Raw genomic sequence first — 17,969 nt, 5'->3', positions numbered from 1 at the left:
CCCTGGGCATTCCCCGCCCTGAAGCCGCTCAGATTATGAGCTCTACTTTTTTAAAAGAGGGTTTGCTGTCTTCCCCTTGTGTGCCAACACTTCCCCCCTTGCTAATAGGGGTAAAAATCAATTATTAAATGCATTCAGCACAAACTGTGTGAAGCGAACTGGCACTGTAGGAATCTTCAGCTTTTAAATAAGCAGATGACACTGATCCTGGGCTTGGGCTGCAGAAGGCTGATTTTAATTTGATAAAAGTGGAAGTTGGTAAGGAATATAATAAAAAGAGGAAGACATGCATACCTCCTCCAGCACACAGCTTCCATTAAAAAGAAGACGAGGAAGAAAGATAGATCACAGTATTTCACATTGGCTCCAACAGCAAGCCTTGCCTAATGGAATCCAGCTGCAGTCTCGCTCCCTTTTTTGCAGTTTATGGGATGAAATGCTCTACATCATTGCCACTGGAGATAGAGGACACTTCATGTTGAAATATTTTATTTATATGCTAGCTCCCAGACTATGCATTGCGAAGGACAAATGAACTACATATGCCTTCTTTGCAACTGTCAGGAGCCAAACTGAGCTAAGAAAGAGCCAAACTGGGAATTCAGAAGCATCCAAGCACTCGGGCAACTTCAATCTTATTTTTTGAGCTTAAGGCGGGAAATCTAAACTTATGCTGCGACTGTCCCATCCTGCCAACCAATGCATCAACCGTCAGTCAATACTACAAGTGTTAATACATTTAGCAATGCTAAGATGTTATTTTATCACCTTTTTTTGCTGCTGTGAACGGTCACTTGCAATGCAAATGGGGGCCATTATGATCTGGTGCTGGGGCGATTGTTTTTATATATTGCTTCATTTATATCTTGGCTGTGTGTGAGTCCTGGAAGACCTTGCTCCCTGCCTTGCAGGAGTTTTCACACTTGGTCTGGGAGGGCCCTGACTGACTCCAGCTACAAAAGCTGAGGCTGCTGAACAGACTCTTGGGTTGGGGAATTGTTTAGGGGGGAGGTTGTTTGGAGAGGGGGCTATTGCGGTTATGGATATTCATTTTGTATCTTTATTTTAGATCTTATTATGATTTATGTGGAAATTGATTTGGTTGTGTACTTTTTGATGTTTTATTTATTGCTTATGACTTTTGTTATGTATTTTTCATGTTCTAAGTTGCCTTGAGCATGGTTTGAACTATGGAAAGGTGGCATACAAATAAAATTATGTATGTACGTACGTATGTATGTATGTATGTATGTATGTATGTAATATTGACTCCAATCACAAATTCCCAGGGCAGCTTAGAGAGCGAAGAACAAAATACAGAATTAAAGTTCAATGTATTAATTAAAAGCATCAACAAAAACCCCCAATAAATCAAAGGATGAAAACTGCTTTTTGTTAAGAGACAAGAGTACTTTTATCATGTATCGGTGTAACAAAACACAAGATAATGCTGAACCAGATATATGATTGGGAACACGGTAAGAACATCATGCATAAATGTGCTTTTCTTTAATTCTAACATTCTAAACTTAAGTAAGTTTAATATTTTGTGTTTTTTTATTGTGCAAATGCATCTTTAGTTTGGCAATTTTTGTATTTAAACTAATAAACCATTTGTGGCAGGAACAAATATAACACAGTAAACCATAAAATGCAACCTAAACAATTAAAGCCCAGATTTCATTTGTTTAAAAATGCTAGCCATTTAAAAGACCTGGGTAAACAGTAAGATCCTTTACCTGGTGTTGAAAAGACAATAAAGAATGTGTCTAGGAAAACTATTCCACAGCTGGGTGCCACCACCAAGAAGCCATGCACTCTACCTCTTAGAGGCCTTCTGTGACTTTCGAGCAAATTCCTTCTGACCCCATACATTCCTCACTACTCAATTTTATAACGTGCCAAATCAGCACAGGTCCACAAAGGATTGGGTCCTCATTAAGATCCACAGAATCCTGTTCTTTAAATGTCACATGGAGACAGTAATGCTACAACACAGTATTGGTCAAACAAGTTTATTGATTGCATTTGGACACAGGTGTAAGTGATAAAATATAAAACAATTTTTAAAAGAAAACAGAAATTATATATTTATATTCTTTTCTTTTTTTAAAAAAAAGTCACTCTACTTCAATGGACCAAACAACTTAATCACTTCAGCACACACAGAGTTATGGCTTTTACAAGATCATTCAAAGCCACACCAAACCGCAGCAAGCTTTATTCTTAAGTCTGCCTCTATTTATTTATTTTTAAATACATTACAAAAATAAAGAAATTATTTTTCCTGCAAGTTTTGCCTTGTGACACATTTCTCATTTGCATTTTTTTTTGGTGCACAGAAAGGAATAAAAATCTTGCATTGATCACACGTCACTTTGCCTCCATTTACTAGGCCCAAGTTCTAAGTAAGCCAGGTACGGCTGCAGCTCCTGGTGGTGCAAACGTCAAAGTTTTAATTGTGCCTCCTGCGAAAAAACTATTTGCACAATGAAAACCAGGTTTCCGGGGAAATATCCTTTGCTGCAGTCCTGTGTCTGGGCATCACATTTTGAGGGCATTATTAACAAACAAGAATACATCCAGAAGAAGGCAACCTGGATGATAAGGTGGTCTGGAAACCCCTAAGGTGATACCCCTAAGTGTCTGATACTCATAAGTGACCCACAGAAATCAATGCTAATAGCTACAAGGAATGGTCAAAAGAGCTGGGTATGTTCTGCCTGGTGAACCTTCACCAAGTTGAGGTGGGGGACACACAACAGCTGTCTTCAAATATCTGATGATTTGTCAAGAAGACGAAGCAGAGCTGAGTCCCGTCTGTGTCGTATCACACCACTTTAAACAGTCATGGCTCCCTCCCACAAATAATCGTGGGAATTGTAGTTTGCCAATGGCACTGGGAATTGTTAGGAGACCCTGCTATTCCCCTCACAGAGCTACAGTTCCCAGTGCTTCCTGGGAAGTGGGTTAAACCACTCAGCTCTGCTATTGGGGGGGGGATAGAGGTCCCCTAACAACTCCCAGCGCCCTTAACAAACTACAGTTCCCAGGGTTCCTGATACAGGATTGCCTAAACAGTGGTACCTCGGGTTAAGTACTTAATTCGTTCCGGAGGTCCGTTCTTAACCTGAAACTGTTCTTAACCTGAAGCACCACTTTAGCTAAAGGGGCCTCCTGCTGCTGCTGCGCTGCCGGAGCCCGATTTCTGTTCTCATCCTGAAGCAAAGTTCTTAACCCGAGGTACTATTTCTGGGTTAGCAGAGTCTGTGACTTGAAGCATATGTAACCTGAAGCGTATGTAACCCGGGGTACCACTGTACAAGATTGCCTCCAGATGGCTTGGGGCGTCATATAATTCCATACAGTGGTACCTCGGGTTACATACGCTTCAGGTTACATATGCTTCAGGTTACAGACCCAGAAATAGTACCTTGGGTTAAGAACTTTGCTTCAGGATGAGAACAGAAATCGCGCGGCAGCGAGAGGCCCCATTAGCTAAAGTGGTGCTTCCGGATAAGAACTGTTTCAGGTTAAGAACGGACCTCCGGAAGGAATTAAGTACGTAACCAGAGGTACTACTGTACCCTCCAACATCTCTCCAATGAAAATAGGGACGTCCTAAGGGAAAGCGGGACATTCCGGGATCATATCAGAAACCGGGATCTAAATCAGGGACGTCCCTGGAAAATAGGGACACTTGGAGGGTCTGTTATGGGATTATCCCAAATTACAAGAGGGGGAAGGAGGGGGGGAATCCTAGCCACACACTCCAAAACATACCTATAAACCTCCATCATTAAGAACATGAGAAGAGCCTGCTGCTCTCAGTGGTCCATCTCACAGCAGCCAACCAGATTCCTGTGGGAGACCCACAAGCAAGACATAAGCACAGCAGCACCATCCCTGCTTGCAGTTTCCAGCAACTGGTACCCAGAAGCATTACTGCCCCTGATCTTGGAGGCATATAAGAGCTGTCCGGGTTAGAAGCCATTGGCAGCCATATCCTCCAAGCTTTGGTCATGCCCCAGCCCAACGAATACCCCCCAAATTATTTAGCTGTACCTTCGCTAAATCTGTGTGTTCATCTGGAGTGCATTCAAAGCTCTATTCGTTCATGGTTTAAAAGCAGGTCACATCTCACGTCTTGCACACCTTTCTTCTCAGTACTGTGTGTTATCAGTAGGCCTCCTACTGACACTTAAGAAATAAAAAGAACCAGCAGCATCAAGTGCCAATACACAATATTGTACCAATACACCGAGCGATGTTTAAGGCGTGACGAAATACGGAGGTACTAAAGTGGAAACAGCAGCAGTAACTGACTGTGTCAGCATTTCCCATGCAACGCCAGGTGCATACTGGATAAAAAAATTCCAAAGTACATTCAGAAAGATAGCACATGCCTCACACATGGTATGTGTGTCCTTAAAACACACACACACTGCATAACCAACAAGACCCACAAATTCACGAATAAGCTTAATATGTACTTAGTTCTTGTCTTTTCCTGGGAAGAAAAGGGGAAAGGCCTGTTTGTGTCATAAAAAATCCAATCTGCATTTCCAAGACTTTAGTCTCTTGACAAAAAGGAAATTGATCCATTAAATGAGTCCTTAGCAACTAATGAGGAACCAGAGGAACCACTTGTTACACAAGAATGTTTTGAGAACCTTTCCCAAAGATCCCGTATTAATTGGGGCGTATTTGAAAAATAATTAATAATCAAATTGGATCTGTAACTAGCTGTTTTATTATTATCATGTATTGTCCTGTTTGTAGTGTTTGTTAGTATAAGACGTATAGCCATATATTTGTGGGTCTTCTTGTTTGGGCATGTTAGATAGGGACTGTTACTGAACACAGCACTGCATTTTTTAAACAAAAACACCATCAAGATGATCTCCATGTTGTGAAAAATGGGTACACCGTCGCTTTTCAAATGTGGAACTTTTTATTTCGGCAGAAGTAATGGCTTGTGAATGCCGGGCGTTTGCCACCCACTCTTCACCTTGAGCCTGCATCCTGAAGGTCGGAGTTGCCAAACAACTGAAATCCCCTTATTAACAGTCGCGAGAAGGAAGCTGGAAAGTTAACACTTATTCCCTAAAGTTCACCAAGATGCAAAGTTTCCAGGATCTGAAACACGCAAACTGTATGCATGGTTATACACCTGAACTCTGTTCGGGGAGCACATTTGTGAGTCTACCTACACAATATGGCCCAGCTACAGATGCCACTGAATATTCAGCATTCAACCCTTTTAACATTCCCCGATATTTAAGCAAAAGGGTTTGCTTTTGTTTATTTATTTCAGCTGGCTTTGAATGTACCAGTACCCGCAAAGGAGGGAGACGCAACCCAAACCACATACGAAGGCAACTGTAATGGAGGTGTAGATTTAGCAGGACAATGGGTCACAGCTCAGCGGTTCTGCTGTTTTGCATGCAGAAGGCCACGGGTTCAACCTCCCTCATCTCCAGACAGGGCTGGGAATTTCCTGCGTCTGAAACCCCTAAAGGGCCACTACTAATCAGCAGACATCACTGAGCTACTGGGAACAACGGTCTGACTCGGTATAAGGCAGCTTCCTATGTTTTGAACCCCCAGTCCATAAAGCTTGCTTGTGGGAGAGGCTGCTAATCCAAAACTCTATGGCAGCTTCTTCTTTGCTTCCCCTGAAGTGCTTTTTGGGTTTGTAGGCCATCCAAGGCACACCACTAGTGTTTGCCAAAGCGAGAATCTAACATACAGTCACCTCCGATGGGTGTGCGCATCTTTAAATGATAGCGTCCGGGCATCCCATGCTAGTATTTGAAGATGCAAGTGTGGTGGTCTTTAAGGATGTGCACACTCATGTGTGACATTCTCACATCACCTGTGCATTGTGGGAAATGCTGGGGTAATATCAGTGTTCCCTATGGAAAGCTCCCTGCCTCCACCCCCAGACCAGCCCATCTCTTTTAGTCATCACCTTGCAACACAACCCCTTCCCACACATACTTCAGTTAGGATTCAGCCACTGTAGCTCAGTGGAAGTGGATTTGCTTTGTATGTATGCATGCATGCATGCAGAAGGCTCCAGGTTCAACCCATGGCATCTTCAGGCTGGGAATATCCCACGCCTGAAACCCTGAACAGCCACTGCTGGTCAGTATGGACAGAACTGAGTCCGATGGACTGATGGCTTGCCTTGGGGTAAAGTCGCTTCTTGTGTTCCTATAACTGCTCCTGTCCCATTCTAGGAACAGCACCCTGCGATCCTGTCGCCGTTCTCCTAACCACACATTTCCCAACGCATTACAGGCTATGCCGCAAGAAGCCTCACACCTGAAGTTGCTGTTGAAGCCCTCGACACAGAGGAGAAGCGGCTGATGAAATCTGCAGGACGTGTAAGAACAGCTCAAACTTCAGTCACTTATGCAACTTGCAGAATACTAATGCAGAAATAATATGCTGTACAAGAGACAGAAGGGAGAAGGGGGGGGATGAATAGAAATCCATTCTTACATATAATGCCTTGTCTGCTGATTTAAATGCAGAGAAAACTTAACCACAGACTTAAGACTCCTTCACTTAAGCGACTCCTCCAAACTCCCAGTACTGTCTAACTGAAAAGCTATCTAGCATTTGCTCTGGAGGAACTGAGTTCAATGAGCTTCACTCCCTAGAAAGCTCACTCAGGACTGCAGTTTGCAGGATTGCAGGATTACCATTGCCCATTGGGACTGGTAGGGTGGAAGGCAGGGAGGCTGACAGTAGGTGGACCCAAAGCCAATGGCAGGTGCAGCCAACTATTTCTGCTTTTGTCCCCATCGTAATTTTGGTATCATCTCCATCCTTTCCCCTGCCGAGGTCTGCAAGGTGCAATGCTGAGACTAAGGGGAGGAAGCTAACAGGTGGCGATTGGGCTGGTTGTCAGCAGGAAGGCAGGCAGGTAGGGGCTGGCTGAGGTTGGTGGGGCATTGCCCCATTCACCCAGCCTCCCACTGAATCCTGTGTACACTGACCGGGTAGTAAGTATTCCCAGCGCACCTGATTGCACTGGAAAATATGCACAATTAACAGCACTTGAGTGTCTGCCTGGAGGAGACAAAGAGACTATGAAATTGAAGAATTACGAATGGCAATCGAGAGTCCATTTTTTAAGGCCCTCCCCAGGACCCCACAAAGCAGGCATTAGCAGTGCCGCGCATATGGCTCCATGGGGCTTGCTCCCAGCTAAATGGGTACTCTAGAATTGCAGCCCAAGGCTCGACTTCCTGCGTTACATCACTCAAGTGTTAGATGCAAAGCAAAATTCACGTTAAAAAGAAAACCCAGTCTTAGCTTTGTTCTCTTGGAGAGCGTAAGATCGAGAGAGCAGTTGCCATGTTGCTTATAATCACACGTATTGCAACACTGAAACATACATATATTCACACATCAAAGGCTGCAAAATTACACATTCAGTTATAGTGAGAAAAGGGGGTTCCAGCTCTCCCCACAACTCTTTTTTTTTAATCTGCCTTAAAAAGCAGACAGGACACAGCTTGATTTCTTTTACAAAGACACGCTTAACTTAGAAATGCTTGACAAAAGAGTTAAAATCAAAGTATGTTGATTTTAACCTTTCTAGGCTAATTCATTTCAGCAGTCGGGGGGGGGGGCAGGGGCTGGCTTACTGAAGAAGTTCCATCAGGATGTCAACATATAGGTAGGGTTTGTGTGGGAGAAGAGACTATCCCATTCACTTCAATGTTAAGGCCAACTCTGAATGCCCAATGGGAAAAGCACACACAGAGTGAGAAAATGGGGAGTTCCTGTGAAAGTTGAGCTCTGCGTGGGCAGGAGTAATCCAATGCCAGTGGACTGAAACTAGCAGGATATCACCAATTCTGAATTGTGCCCTTTTTTTCCTTTTTTTTTTTACAGATTTGCATTTAAGTTTACCAACTCTGCCTCCCCCTTTGACTGAGCAAACAGGAAACGCTGTCCATGATTATCCACAGTTCCTATATATCCCCTTCCACACACATGATTCTCAAGTTAAATACTTGCGCCACGTAACTGTGTTACCTGACAGCATCCCTTTCAAAAGTCAAACATGTACACTTGTGCAAAACGTGGTTTGCTTCTTAAATACAGCCCAGCTTTTCCTGTTCAGATTTTTCTGTTTTGGATTTTGTGCAAAAAAATTAAATAAATGGTTTTGGTGGTCGCTAGGGCGTGCTACGCAGCAATCAACAAGCCTTTGCTGTATGAAAGCTGCAGCCAAGGCCTTCTGCACCCCTACAGCTCAATAGACTGCACTTTGCCAACCTCCCCTTCTCCACTTTTTGGTGTGACCCATTCACATGGAGAGCTGTCAAATCTGCAGTTTGAACTGGTAGGTGCTCGTTTTCCACTGGTCGACGTCCGCGTTCAGCATGGTGCGCTCAGTGAAGGTGACGTGACCGACTGCATCAATGAGAATAACTGTATTTGTCCTAAAGAGGAAGGAATAAGAACATCAAGAATGCTTCTAGGTAGACAGAGAAAAAATACGATGTACTCTATTTATTTTTATGTTTTTAGGTTTGATGTTACTGTATAAATATGTTATTAGTATTTTTTTCTTTTAGTTTAGCCTTATTGGAGTTCACCGATTGGGTCTGCGTTGCTCCCGGACAGGAGGAAGGAAGTCAAATGACACCGAGGGTTGGTTCAGAGAAAGAGTTCTTTATTTCTGCTCTCCGGAACAGCAGAAAGGCACCTGCGTGGTGTGTCCACAGCAAGTCCAAAGAAATGAGAAATTTCATGCAGTATATATATTCTCCAGGCACCCTCTCCCTCCTTCCCCAGGAATCCAACCACGTCAGCCTATACACGCAGGTTGACATCACATATGTTCCTGCTCAGGTACTCTTAACCATAAAAGGTTATTCCTTCCTGTACTTCTGACCATAAAAGGGTATTCCTGTTCCTACTCTTATCTTGGAGCAAGAGGTCACCAACTCCAAGAACACACTCTGGCGCTGTTCCCGGACTAGGTCTGTGCGTCAGGACGTAAGATAAGACCTAGACATGTCATCCCTACTCCACTGAAACAGCCAAGGTCATCCTTGCCGTCACGAATTGATAAAGGAGAGGGCTCTGAGCACTTGTTTATACAGCCGGGTTTTTGTTTATACATTGACTCAGAGCTCAAGTTAATGGATTTTGGCTAAGGAAAAATAGGGATTTTGGTGCCCGTTTCAAACTGCCTGCACAGTCAGTTTTGGGTTTGGGAAACCCATTCCTTCATTTGGAGGTAGCAAAGTGGGTGAAAGGAGAAACAAACCAGAAACGGAGGTAGGGGGAAGCCCAGGAGGGGAGGGAGGAAGGAATGCATAGTAAATGTTATAGATATGAAATGTATGTAATGAATGAAAAAGAAAAATGAATAGTAATTTGTTTTTAAAGAATGCTTCTAGGTAACCAACTCCTGGGATTCTAATTCTTCGCTCTTGAAAAAATAAAAAATCCCCACCTTGCACAGTGAACCAAGCAGCAAGTTGTTAGGGTCAAAAAGGAAGGAGCGAAACTAATTCAATTTTCTGTTGTCACATTGCTAAATTCAGGCTCTTTGCTTTTGCTGCACTGCTAAGCCCACCAATGGTAAAAGTAAAGGTAAATGACCCCTGGACGGTTAAATCCAGTCAAAGGCGACTACGGGATTGCGGCGCTCATCTTGCTTTCAGGCCGAGGGAGCCAATGTTTCTCCACAGACAGCTTTCCAGGTCATGTGGCCTGCAGGACTAAACCGCTTCTGGCATAATGGAACACTATGATGGAAGCCAGAGCACATGGAAACGCCATTTGTCTTCCCGCCAGAGCGGTACCTATTTATCTACTTGCACTTTGACGTGCTTTCAAACTGCTAGGTTGGCAGGAGCTGGGACAGAGCAACGGGAGCTCACCCTGTCATGGGGATTCAAACCGCCGACCTTCTGATCGGCAAGCCCAAGAGGCTCAGTGGTTTAGACCCCAACGCCACCCATTCCCTTTAAAGCCTACCAATACAAAGTGATGGTTAAGGAGAATATACCAACCCCCCAACCCCCCCCAAAGAACTCCTTCCTCCCCCACCCCATTTTGACATATTAAAGTTTGGGGCAGATTTGTATAAAAAGCCCCCCAAGTCTGCAAATTCACTTGCTGTAGACTCGGTGACTCTATAGCACAACCAATTACTTCTAGAGGGAACCACTAAATCATTTTAACCAAATGTAATGGACGGCCACATTTTCTTGCACAAGGGCTCTCCCTTACCTGGTTCCATAATCAGGACAGCGAACACATACAGCTGCATACTTGTTCAAGATGGGGAGGATGTAGTCCTTTCCTTGATCCTCAATTGCGGGATCTGGCAGCTGACTGGAGACAGAAAGCAAACCAAATGGAGGTGGCACAACTTCTGCTCCTTCCAGCACACATTTCCCACCATAGATATTGAAACCTCGAGAGCACACAGTAATGTGATAAGCTGTCAAAATACCAACAAGGACAGCCTTCCTGGACTTGGTGCTCTCCAGATGTTGATGGACGGCAACTCCCAACAGCTGCAAGCCATCGTGGCCAATGGTCAGGGGTGATGGGCACCAAGTGGACAAAGGCCGCCAAGGGCAAATTACAGGAGATGTCCACCAGGTATTACTTGGGTGCTTACTGACTTTATTGCTTGATTTCTGTTTTATTTTGATGGTTCTCCTATATAAGATTTGTTGGTTCTTAATATATGAGGTTTTAACGGCTACCTAAAAGGTAGTCTTCTTACTCTCTTACATACCCTACCAATCACTTTGTTCTGCAGGAGAGGGCATCCCGTCAGGAGGCCAATTCTGCATGATGGACAGAATCAGGCCTTTAGTGTGGTAGCAACACTGATGCTTTAGAACTCCCACCCATTACATATCAAAGAGGCACTTTTCCCATTACCCCCCCCCACCTGCTTTTGCTAAAGAAAACCCTCTTCCAACAAACCTTTATCCCAGCTGGTATCTATATTGAAGCTAAACTGATTTTATGCATGTGCTGCTGTTACTTTAAACTGTTTCTCTCTCTCTCTCTCTATATATATAATGGTTTCAACTGTTTTTATACATGTAATTGTTTTGTATATGTTTTTGTTATACTATATATTATTTTGGGATGCCTCATGGGAAGTAGATAATAAATTAAATAAATAAACGCATTGTGACCGCAACCTACTTTGGGAGTCTTTTCTGTAATGAAAAGCAGGCTGGGAATATTGCAAATAAATAAGTAAATATGCTTTTACACACACAAAAACCATCCATCCCTGGTGTGGAAGATAATGAGCCAGATGGAACAATTGCCTGGCACCATTATCAGGAAGCTTTTCTCTCCGCTAATGCAAGCAACCGTGTACATAAGAAGGAATTTAGTTCAATACACTTAAGACTGAAAGCATTAAAAAGCACAAGACGAAAAACCGATCGTTTTCCCACAAGCATTCTTATTTACAGGCAAAGCAAAGGCTTAGAGTTGCCGATCCCTAGGTAATGACTGTACGTTACAGCCAAGGCACAGACTTACGGGTCTTGGTTATTCATCACTTTAATGAGCTCTTGCACCAGATCTTCCTTCACAAGGTCCTGGCTGTGCCTGATGACATCCGTGAAAAGCTGCTTTCCATACTGAAGCTTCTTCCATGGTGTATCCAGCAAAGAATTGCTCAAGCCATATACCCCTGCATGAGAGGAAAGGTGATAAAAGCTTATGAAAGGTGAACTCTGTATTTGCAGTCATAGCTCAGCAGTACAGCATCTGAGCTAAGTGCAGGTGGTCTCAGGTCCCGGGCATCGCCTGGTAGGGCTGAGAATGTCCCTTGTCTGAAATCCCAAGGAGCTGCTGCCAGTCACTGGGTTGATGAACCAACGGTCTGTCTTGGTATTTGACAATGAAATGAGGAGCTGACACACCACAGCAAACCACCCCAACTCTCATTCAGTTATTATGCGAGCGGACTGTTCAAAATTGCTGCTTTTGATGACATGCTCTACACACAAAAAAGGCCCACTCTTGAGCAGTACAGTTGTACCTTGGTTCTCAAACGCCTTGGTATTCAAATGCCTTGGTTCCTAAACGCCGAAAACCCGGAAGTAAGTGTTCCGGTTTTCGAACGTTTTTCAGAAGCCGAACGTCCAATGCAGTTGTCTGCTATTGTTTCTGGGGCGCCTGCACCAATCAGAAGCTGCACCTTGGTTTTCAAACATTTTGAAAGTCAAATGGACTTCCGGAACGGATTAAGTTCGGTGCTTTTGTTTTTGCTATTTATTTTGCGTTTTTGTTTTTGAGGCTTTTTCGGTTAATTTGTTTTTGTGATTGTGTGGAACCCAGTTCAGCTACTGATTGATTGTGTGACTGTGGAAATGGATAAAAGCCCCCCATCCAAACAACGACTATCATCAGTGCAGGTAAAAAAATAATAATAATTTTAATTTGTATCATCTACAATACTGTCTTATTTATTTTATAGTACAGTATTATTGCTTTCATTTTATGCATCAATGGTCTGGTTAGATAGTAAAATTCATGTTAAATTGCTGTTTTATGGGTTGTTTTTAAAAGTCTGGAACAGATTAATTCATTTTGCATTACTTTCTATGGGAAAGCGCGCCTTGGTTTTGGAACGCTTTGGTTTTGGAACGGACTTCCGGAACGGATTAAGTTTGAGAACCAAGTTACCACTGTGTGTCTGCATATATAAGGCCATCATGGAAGGACTGAGAGCATTGCACTTTATGTTATATAGACAACTCCCCATTTATGCACGTTCAAGGCATGCACCAGGAAGTGACACACAAAGGCCAAAACGGCCCTAAAAGAGCATTAAAACAGCCAAAATGGCACAAACACAACATCAAGCAACCCCATGAGACTTTACAAGTTACAGTCCCAGGAGTCTTGCAACAACCTTTGAGGCCTTTGGAGAGCCGGAGTTTGAGAAAGGAGGTTTGGAGAGAGCAACTGTCGTGGTTTGGTTGGGTTTTTTAAAAAAGGTTTTTCAAGGATTTCCAGAGGTTTAGGAAGAGTTTAGAGGCTTTTTCAATGGTGTATCCCAATATACACCTTGGGAACATAACCCCTGTGTAAATGGGGAGTTGCTTGTACTGCCCTTTATGTGATGATTCAGGAGCTGGGTGCCTGTGGAAGTTCTTCTTCTTTTTTTTATAAGATATTTATTAAAGTTTTCAATATTAATACAATAAGAAAAAAATCAAAAAGAAAAAAAAGAAAAAATAACAAAAATACAAAAATAAAAATAATTAAAAACACATAAAGTTTCCATAACTTATTTTCCATTAACTTATTTCCCAGACCTCCTCCTACCTCCCTTTTTTGTATTCCAATTCAAATTGTTAATTCAACAAATCCTTGTCAATAAATTTTAACCTGCTTCTTTTTAATTCAACAAATCCTTATGTTCCAGTTCAAATTGTTAGTTCATCAAGTCCTTATCACCAAAACCTTAGTTTTACCATATTTTCCTTTATATAACCCGCTTTTTAACTTTATCCAGACTTAATTCTCGTCCAAATCTATATAACGGTGCTTATTCTTAAAACATTTCCCTAAGGTCGAAAGAAGGTTCCCTTCCACAAATTTCCAGTTCTCCTAGAAATAAGACAAAAAAAATTGAACAGAAAAGCAACTTATATCATGTACCCTTCCCATTTTTCATTCCACCCACCCCCCTTCCCGGTTTCAGTCCCAACAAATCTCAAAATAAAACCATCAACCCGGTGACCTTATGTCTGAGGCTCTTAAGTCTCTCTCCTGGCCCCTCTGCCAGTCTCTTTGATAGTCTTTAATATTCAAGACCAAATCTCGATGGGGCTCCCGCCCTGCAGCATCCAATTTTCTTCCAGCCCGGCCTACGTACTTGAAAGTAAGGCCTATAGGGTATTCCACATCTTGTTTCATTCTCCTTAAGATTCCAAATGTCCCTATAGCTCCAACTTCCAACTGAATCAAATTTATAATCCAAATGTCATATGATCTCCAGATAAGGAGATCTCTCCATTTTTCATTTTCCAATTCAGGCCAGGCTTCCATCTTCAAAGGTTTGTTTCTTCTTATTACCATCGTGTCAGGCCTCAGGTTACAGCTCACCTTTTGCATCTGCAGGGTTGGGTCCCCCCCTTTTTTCTCTTCAATGGCAGCATTATTCTCCTTCTCAATTTCCTCTGTTTGTTCAGTTAAGTAGAAATCCTGTACCAAGTTCTTATCAAGTTCATTGCTAGAACTGGCTCTTGTGCCCAAGGTTGTAACATTTGTAGTCAAAACACCTATTTGATCTTGCAGCTTTCCCAAGAGAAAGAAAGTCTTGTTCAGTTCAGACTGTATTTCTTTACCCACTGCCATTTCTGACATATCAAGGTCAGAAAACAATTTCTCAGCTGGTTCTTAATGCAATGTCCCAAAACTCCCTCTAGGGGGATTTAAGTTTCTTTTTACTCCTTTCAGCACAAAACCAAAAGTTCCATACGTTAAATTGTAGCAGTCCTTCCTTCTTTTAAAACATAAAAATGTAACCAATACTTACATTGTAGCCAATATAAGCAGCAGAGACAAAATCCTCTTTTTGTATCTTGACAGCTAACTTGACAGCTGTCAAATTATTCAATTACTCCTCAACCGGCTCTCACGGACCACTCCCGGGTCCAGGGGGGGTGGCACATCGGTTTTTAAATTTAGTTCTTCTCCCGCAGGTTCCCCTGCTTCCAAGTAAGTTTCCTTGTAATTTCAATCGGTAGAATTAAAATCTTTTATAAAAAGTAGAGTTCTCCACGACCTTAGTTGGAGGTTCTTTGCTTTAAAATATTTACAGAAAGGGGAGGCAGACTTCCTGGTTGTACCTTCCCCGATCAGTGCCGAATTTAAAAATATTTAAAGGATGCAATTTCCGTACTACTCACGGGTTGTTGTTTTAAAGTCCCAATTGTTCCAGGAAAAGGCAGCGCTCTCCGGCAACAGCAATGTGGCTTCGCTCCACGGAAATAGCCGATGACTCTCTGCACCGCGCCGCTTCCCCCTCTTCACTTCGGACCCCGTTGGTGGGTTCCTTAGTGGGTTGGGGGGCGCTAATGGTGCCCGCCGAGTCCCATGGTCACAGGCTTCATCCGCCTGTGATTTTTGAAAGGGTCCCCGCTTCGCCGCAGCGGATATGACCCGTTTCGCGCGGAGCTGGTCCCTCCAGTTCAGAGGGAGGCAGCCATTGCCGAAGGCACCACCCCGGAAGTCCGCCTGTGGAAGTTCGTCAAGGAATTCCCCAATTTTGGGTTGTATCCCATGTTAGTTCAACTCAAGAGCAGACCCAATGAAGTTAATAGGCTAACACAGGCCCCTTAGGTTCAGTGGGCCTATTCTGAGTAGATAGATCTTAGCTGCATACAACCCTTTGATTAGATTTGCTTCCCTTTATAGAAATCAAGAGAGGTCCAGCACCTACAGAGTAGCTATATTTGCTATTATGGTTTGTAAGATCAAACCGGGACGCGGGTGGTGCTGTGGGTTAAACCTCAGAGCCTAGGACTTGCCGATCAGAAGGTCAGCGGTTTGAATCCCCGCGACAGGGTGAGCTCCCATTGCTCGGTCCCAGCTCCTGCCAACCTAGCAGTTTGAAAGCACATCAAAAAGTGCAAGTAGATAAATAGGTACCGCTCCGGCGGGAAGGTAAACGGCGTTTCCGTGCGCTGCTCTGGTTCGCCAGAAGTGGCTTAGTCATGCTGGCCACATGACCCGGAAGCTGTACGCAGGCTCCCTCCGCCAATAAAGCAAGATGAGTGCAGCAACCCCAGAGTCGGTCACGACTGGACCTAATAGTCAGGGGTCCCTTTACCTTTAAGATCAAGCATAAGCTGGTGACAGCCAGTTGTCATCCAATCCAAATGTTATGCTTTAAACTAATGAGTAGGAACATTTTGCTCTACTTTGTTCAGACTGTTCTAAATCATAATTTGTTTCATTGCACCTCTGTCCCACTTTTTTTTAAAACATAGTGGCACTCAAATTGGTTCAAAGGTGGTCTCCCATCTAGGGACCCTGACCAGATCCAAACCTGCAAGGTCAGTGCATCACGTGCCATAGCAATGCAAGCAGCTTACTTGAACTTTGCAATGTGGTGTTCTTTTTATCCTGTGTTATGACTTAAACAATAGAATTTGAACTCTGACCAAGTCAGTATTTGCAACAGAATGCAAATCAAAACCAGGTTAATCTCAACCCAGAATTGTGCGATTACCTAGATTTGTTTTCTTTTAAATTTGCATTTCCCTCCCTTACAATCGTCGGCATTAAAGGGGAGGGGGGAAATTAACATATATATTAAATGTTTAATATATAAATATTAGCATATATACCCACCTGATAGCTCTCAGGGCTGTCTATATATGGCATAGGGCAGGTGGTTTTAAAATAGATTATATATCTGGAAAATCTCATGTTTATTTCATTTGGCCTTTCTCTACCTCCAACCCAACAATGTAATTACTTATTTTATTTTAGCATTTGGAAGGGGTCCTTTTAAGACACTATGAGCCCACAAGGGAAAGGGGGAGATCCACCCTATCCCTCGACAGTAAAATAAATTGGGGCTGGGGGGACGACAACTTGAGTGCATATTCTAGATACTTAGCACTGTATAATAAAAATTGTCACCATTTCTAAAAGCTCTGTATGTTTGAAACACTTGGTCAAACAAGGTGCGCATCCATACACAGCGTGCTTGCTTGAACAACTGACCTGCAGTCTTTTACCAGGGCACAATATTCCTATTTTATGGGCACATTTGTAGCTGCCTTACCAGACACAGTATTCCTGAGCTGTGTTTTATTGGTTGTTTTCATAAAGGCTGCTGTGACATGCCATGCCCTGAATTGATATAAATACAGTGGGGTTGGAGAGCCATGTATTAAATAAAATGCAAACAAGAAAATGGACTTTGACCTGAAAGATGAAGGACCATCTCAGCCTCTACCATAGATATATTTTTTTACACTGCTATGTAATGGTGAATGGTGCCCATTGGGTACTGGTCAGACAGAAGGTAGGGATATCTATTATATTTATTATTGTTGTTGTTGTTGTTGTTATTTAAATTTGCATACCGGCCTATACCTGTAGATCTAAGGGCAGTTACAATATAAAAAACACAAAGTACATAGTAAAAACAAAGACAACCCGATAATTGCCCCATCCACAATACATTTTAAAAGGGCATTAGATGTCATATTAAAGAGGTTAAAGAGGAATGTTTTCTCTTGGTGCTTAAAGGTGTATAATGAAGGTCCCAGATGAACCTCTCTGGAGAGAGCATTCCACAAAAAGGGAGCCACCACAGAAAAGACAATGGCAGGTGGAGCCAAACCCAATGACAGGTGGAACTTGAGCCAATGACAGGTGGATCCAATTACCTCTGATTTTGTCCCCATCCTCTCCCCTGCTGACCTCTACAAGGACAAAACAGAGAGTGAGGAGGAGGAAGCCGACAGGCAGCTGGTTGTAAGTGAGACGGCAGGCAGGTGGGGGCTGGCTGGGGCACTGCCCCATTTGCCTTAATGCAGTGGTGGCCAAACTTGGCCCTCCAGCTGTTTTTGGACTACAACTCCCATCATCCCTAGCTTACAGGATCAGTGATCAGGGATGATGGGAACTATTGTCCTAAAACAGCTGGAGGGCCAAGTTTGGCCACCACTGCCTTATTGGATCAGCCTCCACTGCTGATATGGCTCTGCATATTTCTAGATATTAACCATACCTGGGCAGTTGTTGGGGATGGGGAATTAATATCGCAACTACCTCTCGCGGGTGGCGCTGTGGGTTAAACCACAGAGCCTAGGACTTGCCGATCAGAAGGTCGGCGGTTCGAATCCCTGTGACAGGGTGAGCCCCCGTTGTTCGGCCTCTGCTCCTGCCAACCTAGCAGTTCGAAAGCACGTCAA

The 17,969-nt window shown here is 43.3% G+C and overlaps 2 protein-coding genes across 4 annotated transcripts in view; both read right to left on the bottom strand.

The window, feature by feature from the left end:
* The window catches only part of ZDHHC8 (zinc finger DHHC-type palmitoyltransferase 8), a 286,530-nt gene that overhangs the window by 222,317 nt on the left and 46,244 nt on the right, over positions 1-17,969 (bottom strand). The gene's annotated exons all lie outside the window — the stretch shown is intronic.
* The window catches only part of TANGO2 (transport and golgi organization 2 homolog), an 88,950-nt gene continuing 78,521 nt past the window's right edge, over positions 7,541-17,969 (bottom strand). For all 3 annotated transcript variants that reach the window (XM_053369482.1, XM_053369483.1, XM_053369484.1), the window contains exons 7-9: positions 11,560-11,713; positions 10,273-10,377; positions 7,541-8,468 (exon numbers count right to left, since the gene is read on the bottom strand). In XM_053369482.1, coding sequence (XP_053225457.1) covers positions 8,348-8,468; positions 10,273-10,377; positions 11,560-11,713 — 380 coding nt within the window. In that variant the 3' untranslated portion in view covers positions 7,541-8,347. The remainder of the gene's footprint in view (positions 8,469-10,272; positions 10,378-11,559; positions 11,714-17,969) is intronic.

Source organism: Podarcis raffonei, chromosome 16 (genome assembly GCF_027172205.1).
Source record: "Podarcis raffonei isolate rPodRaf1 chromosome 16, rPodRaf1.pri, whole genome shotgun sequence".
Lineage (NCBI taxonomy): Eukaryota > Metazoa > Chordata > Lepidosauria > Squamata > Lacertidae > Podarcis > Podarcis raffonei.
This window is presented reverse-complemented; position numbering and strand designations above follow the sequence as displayed.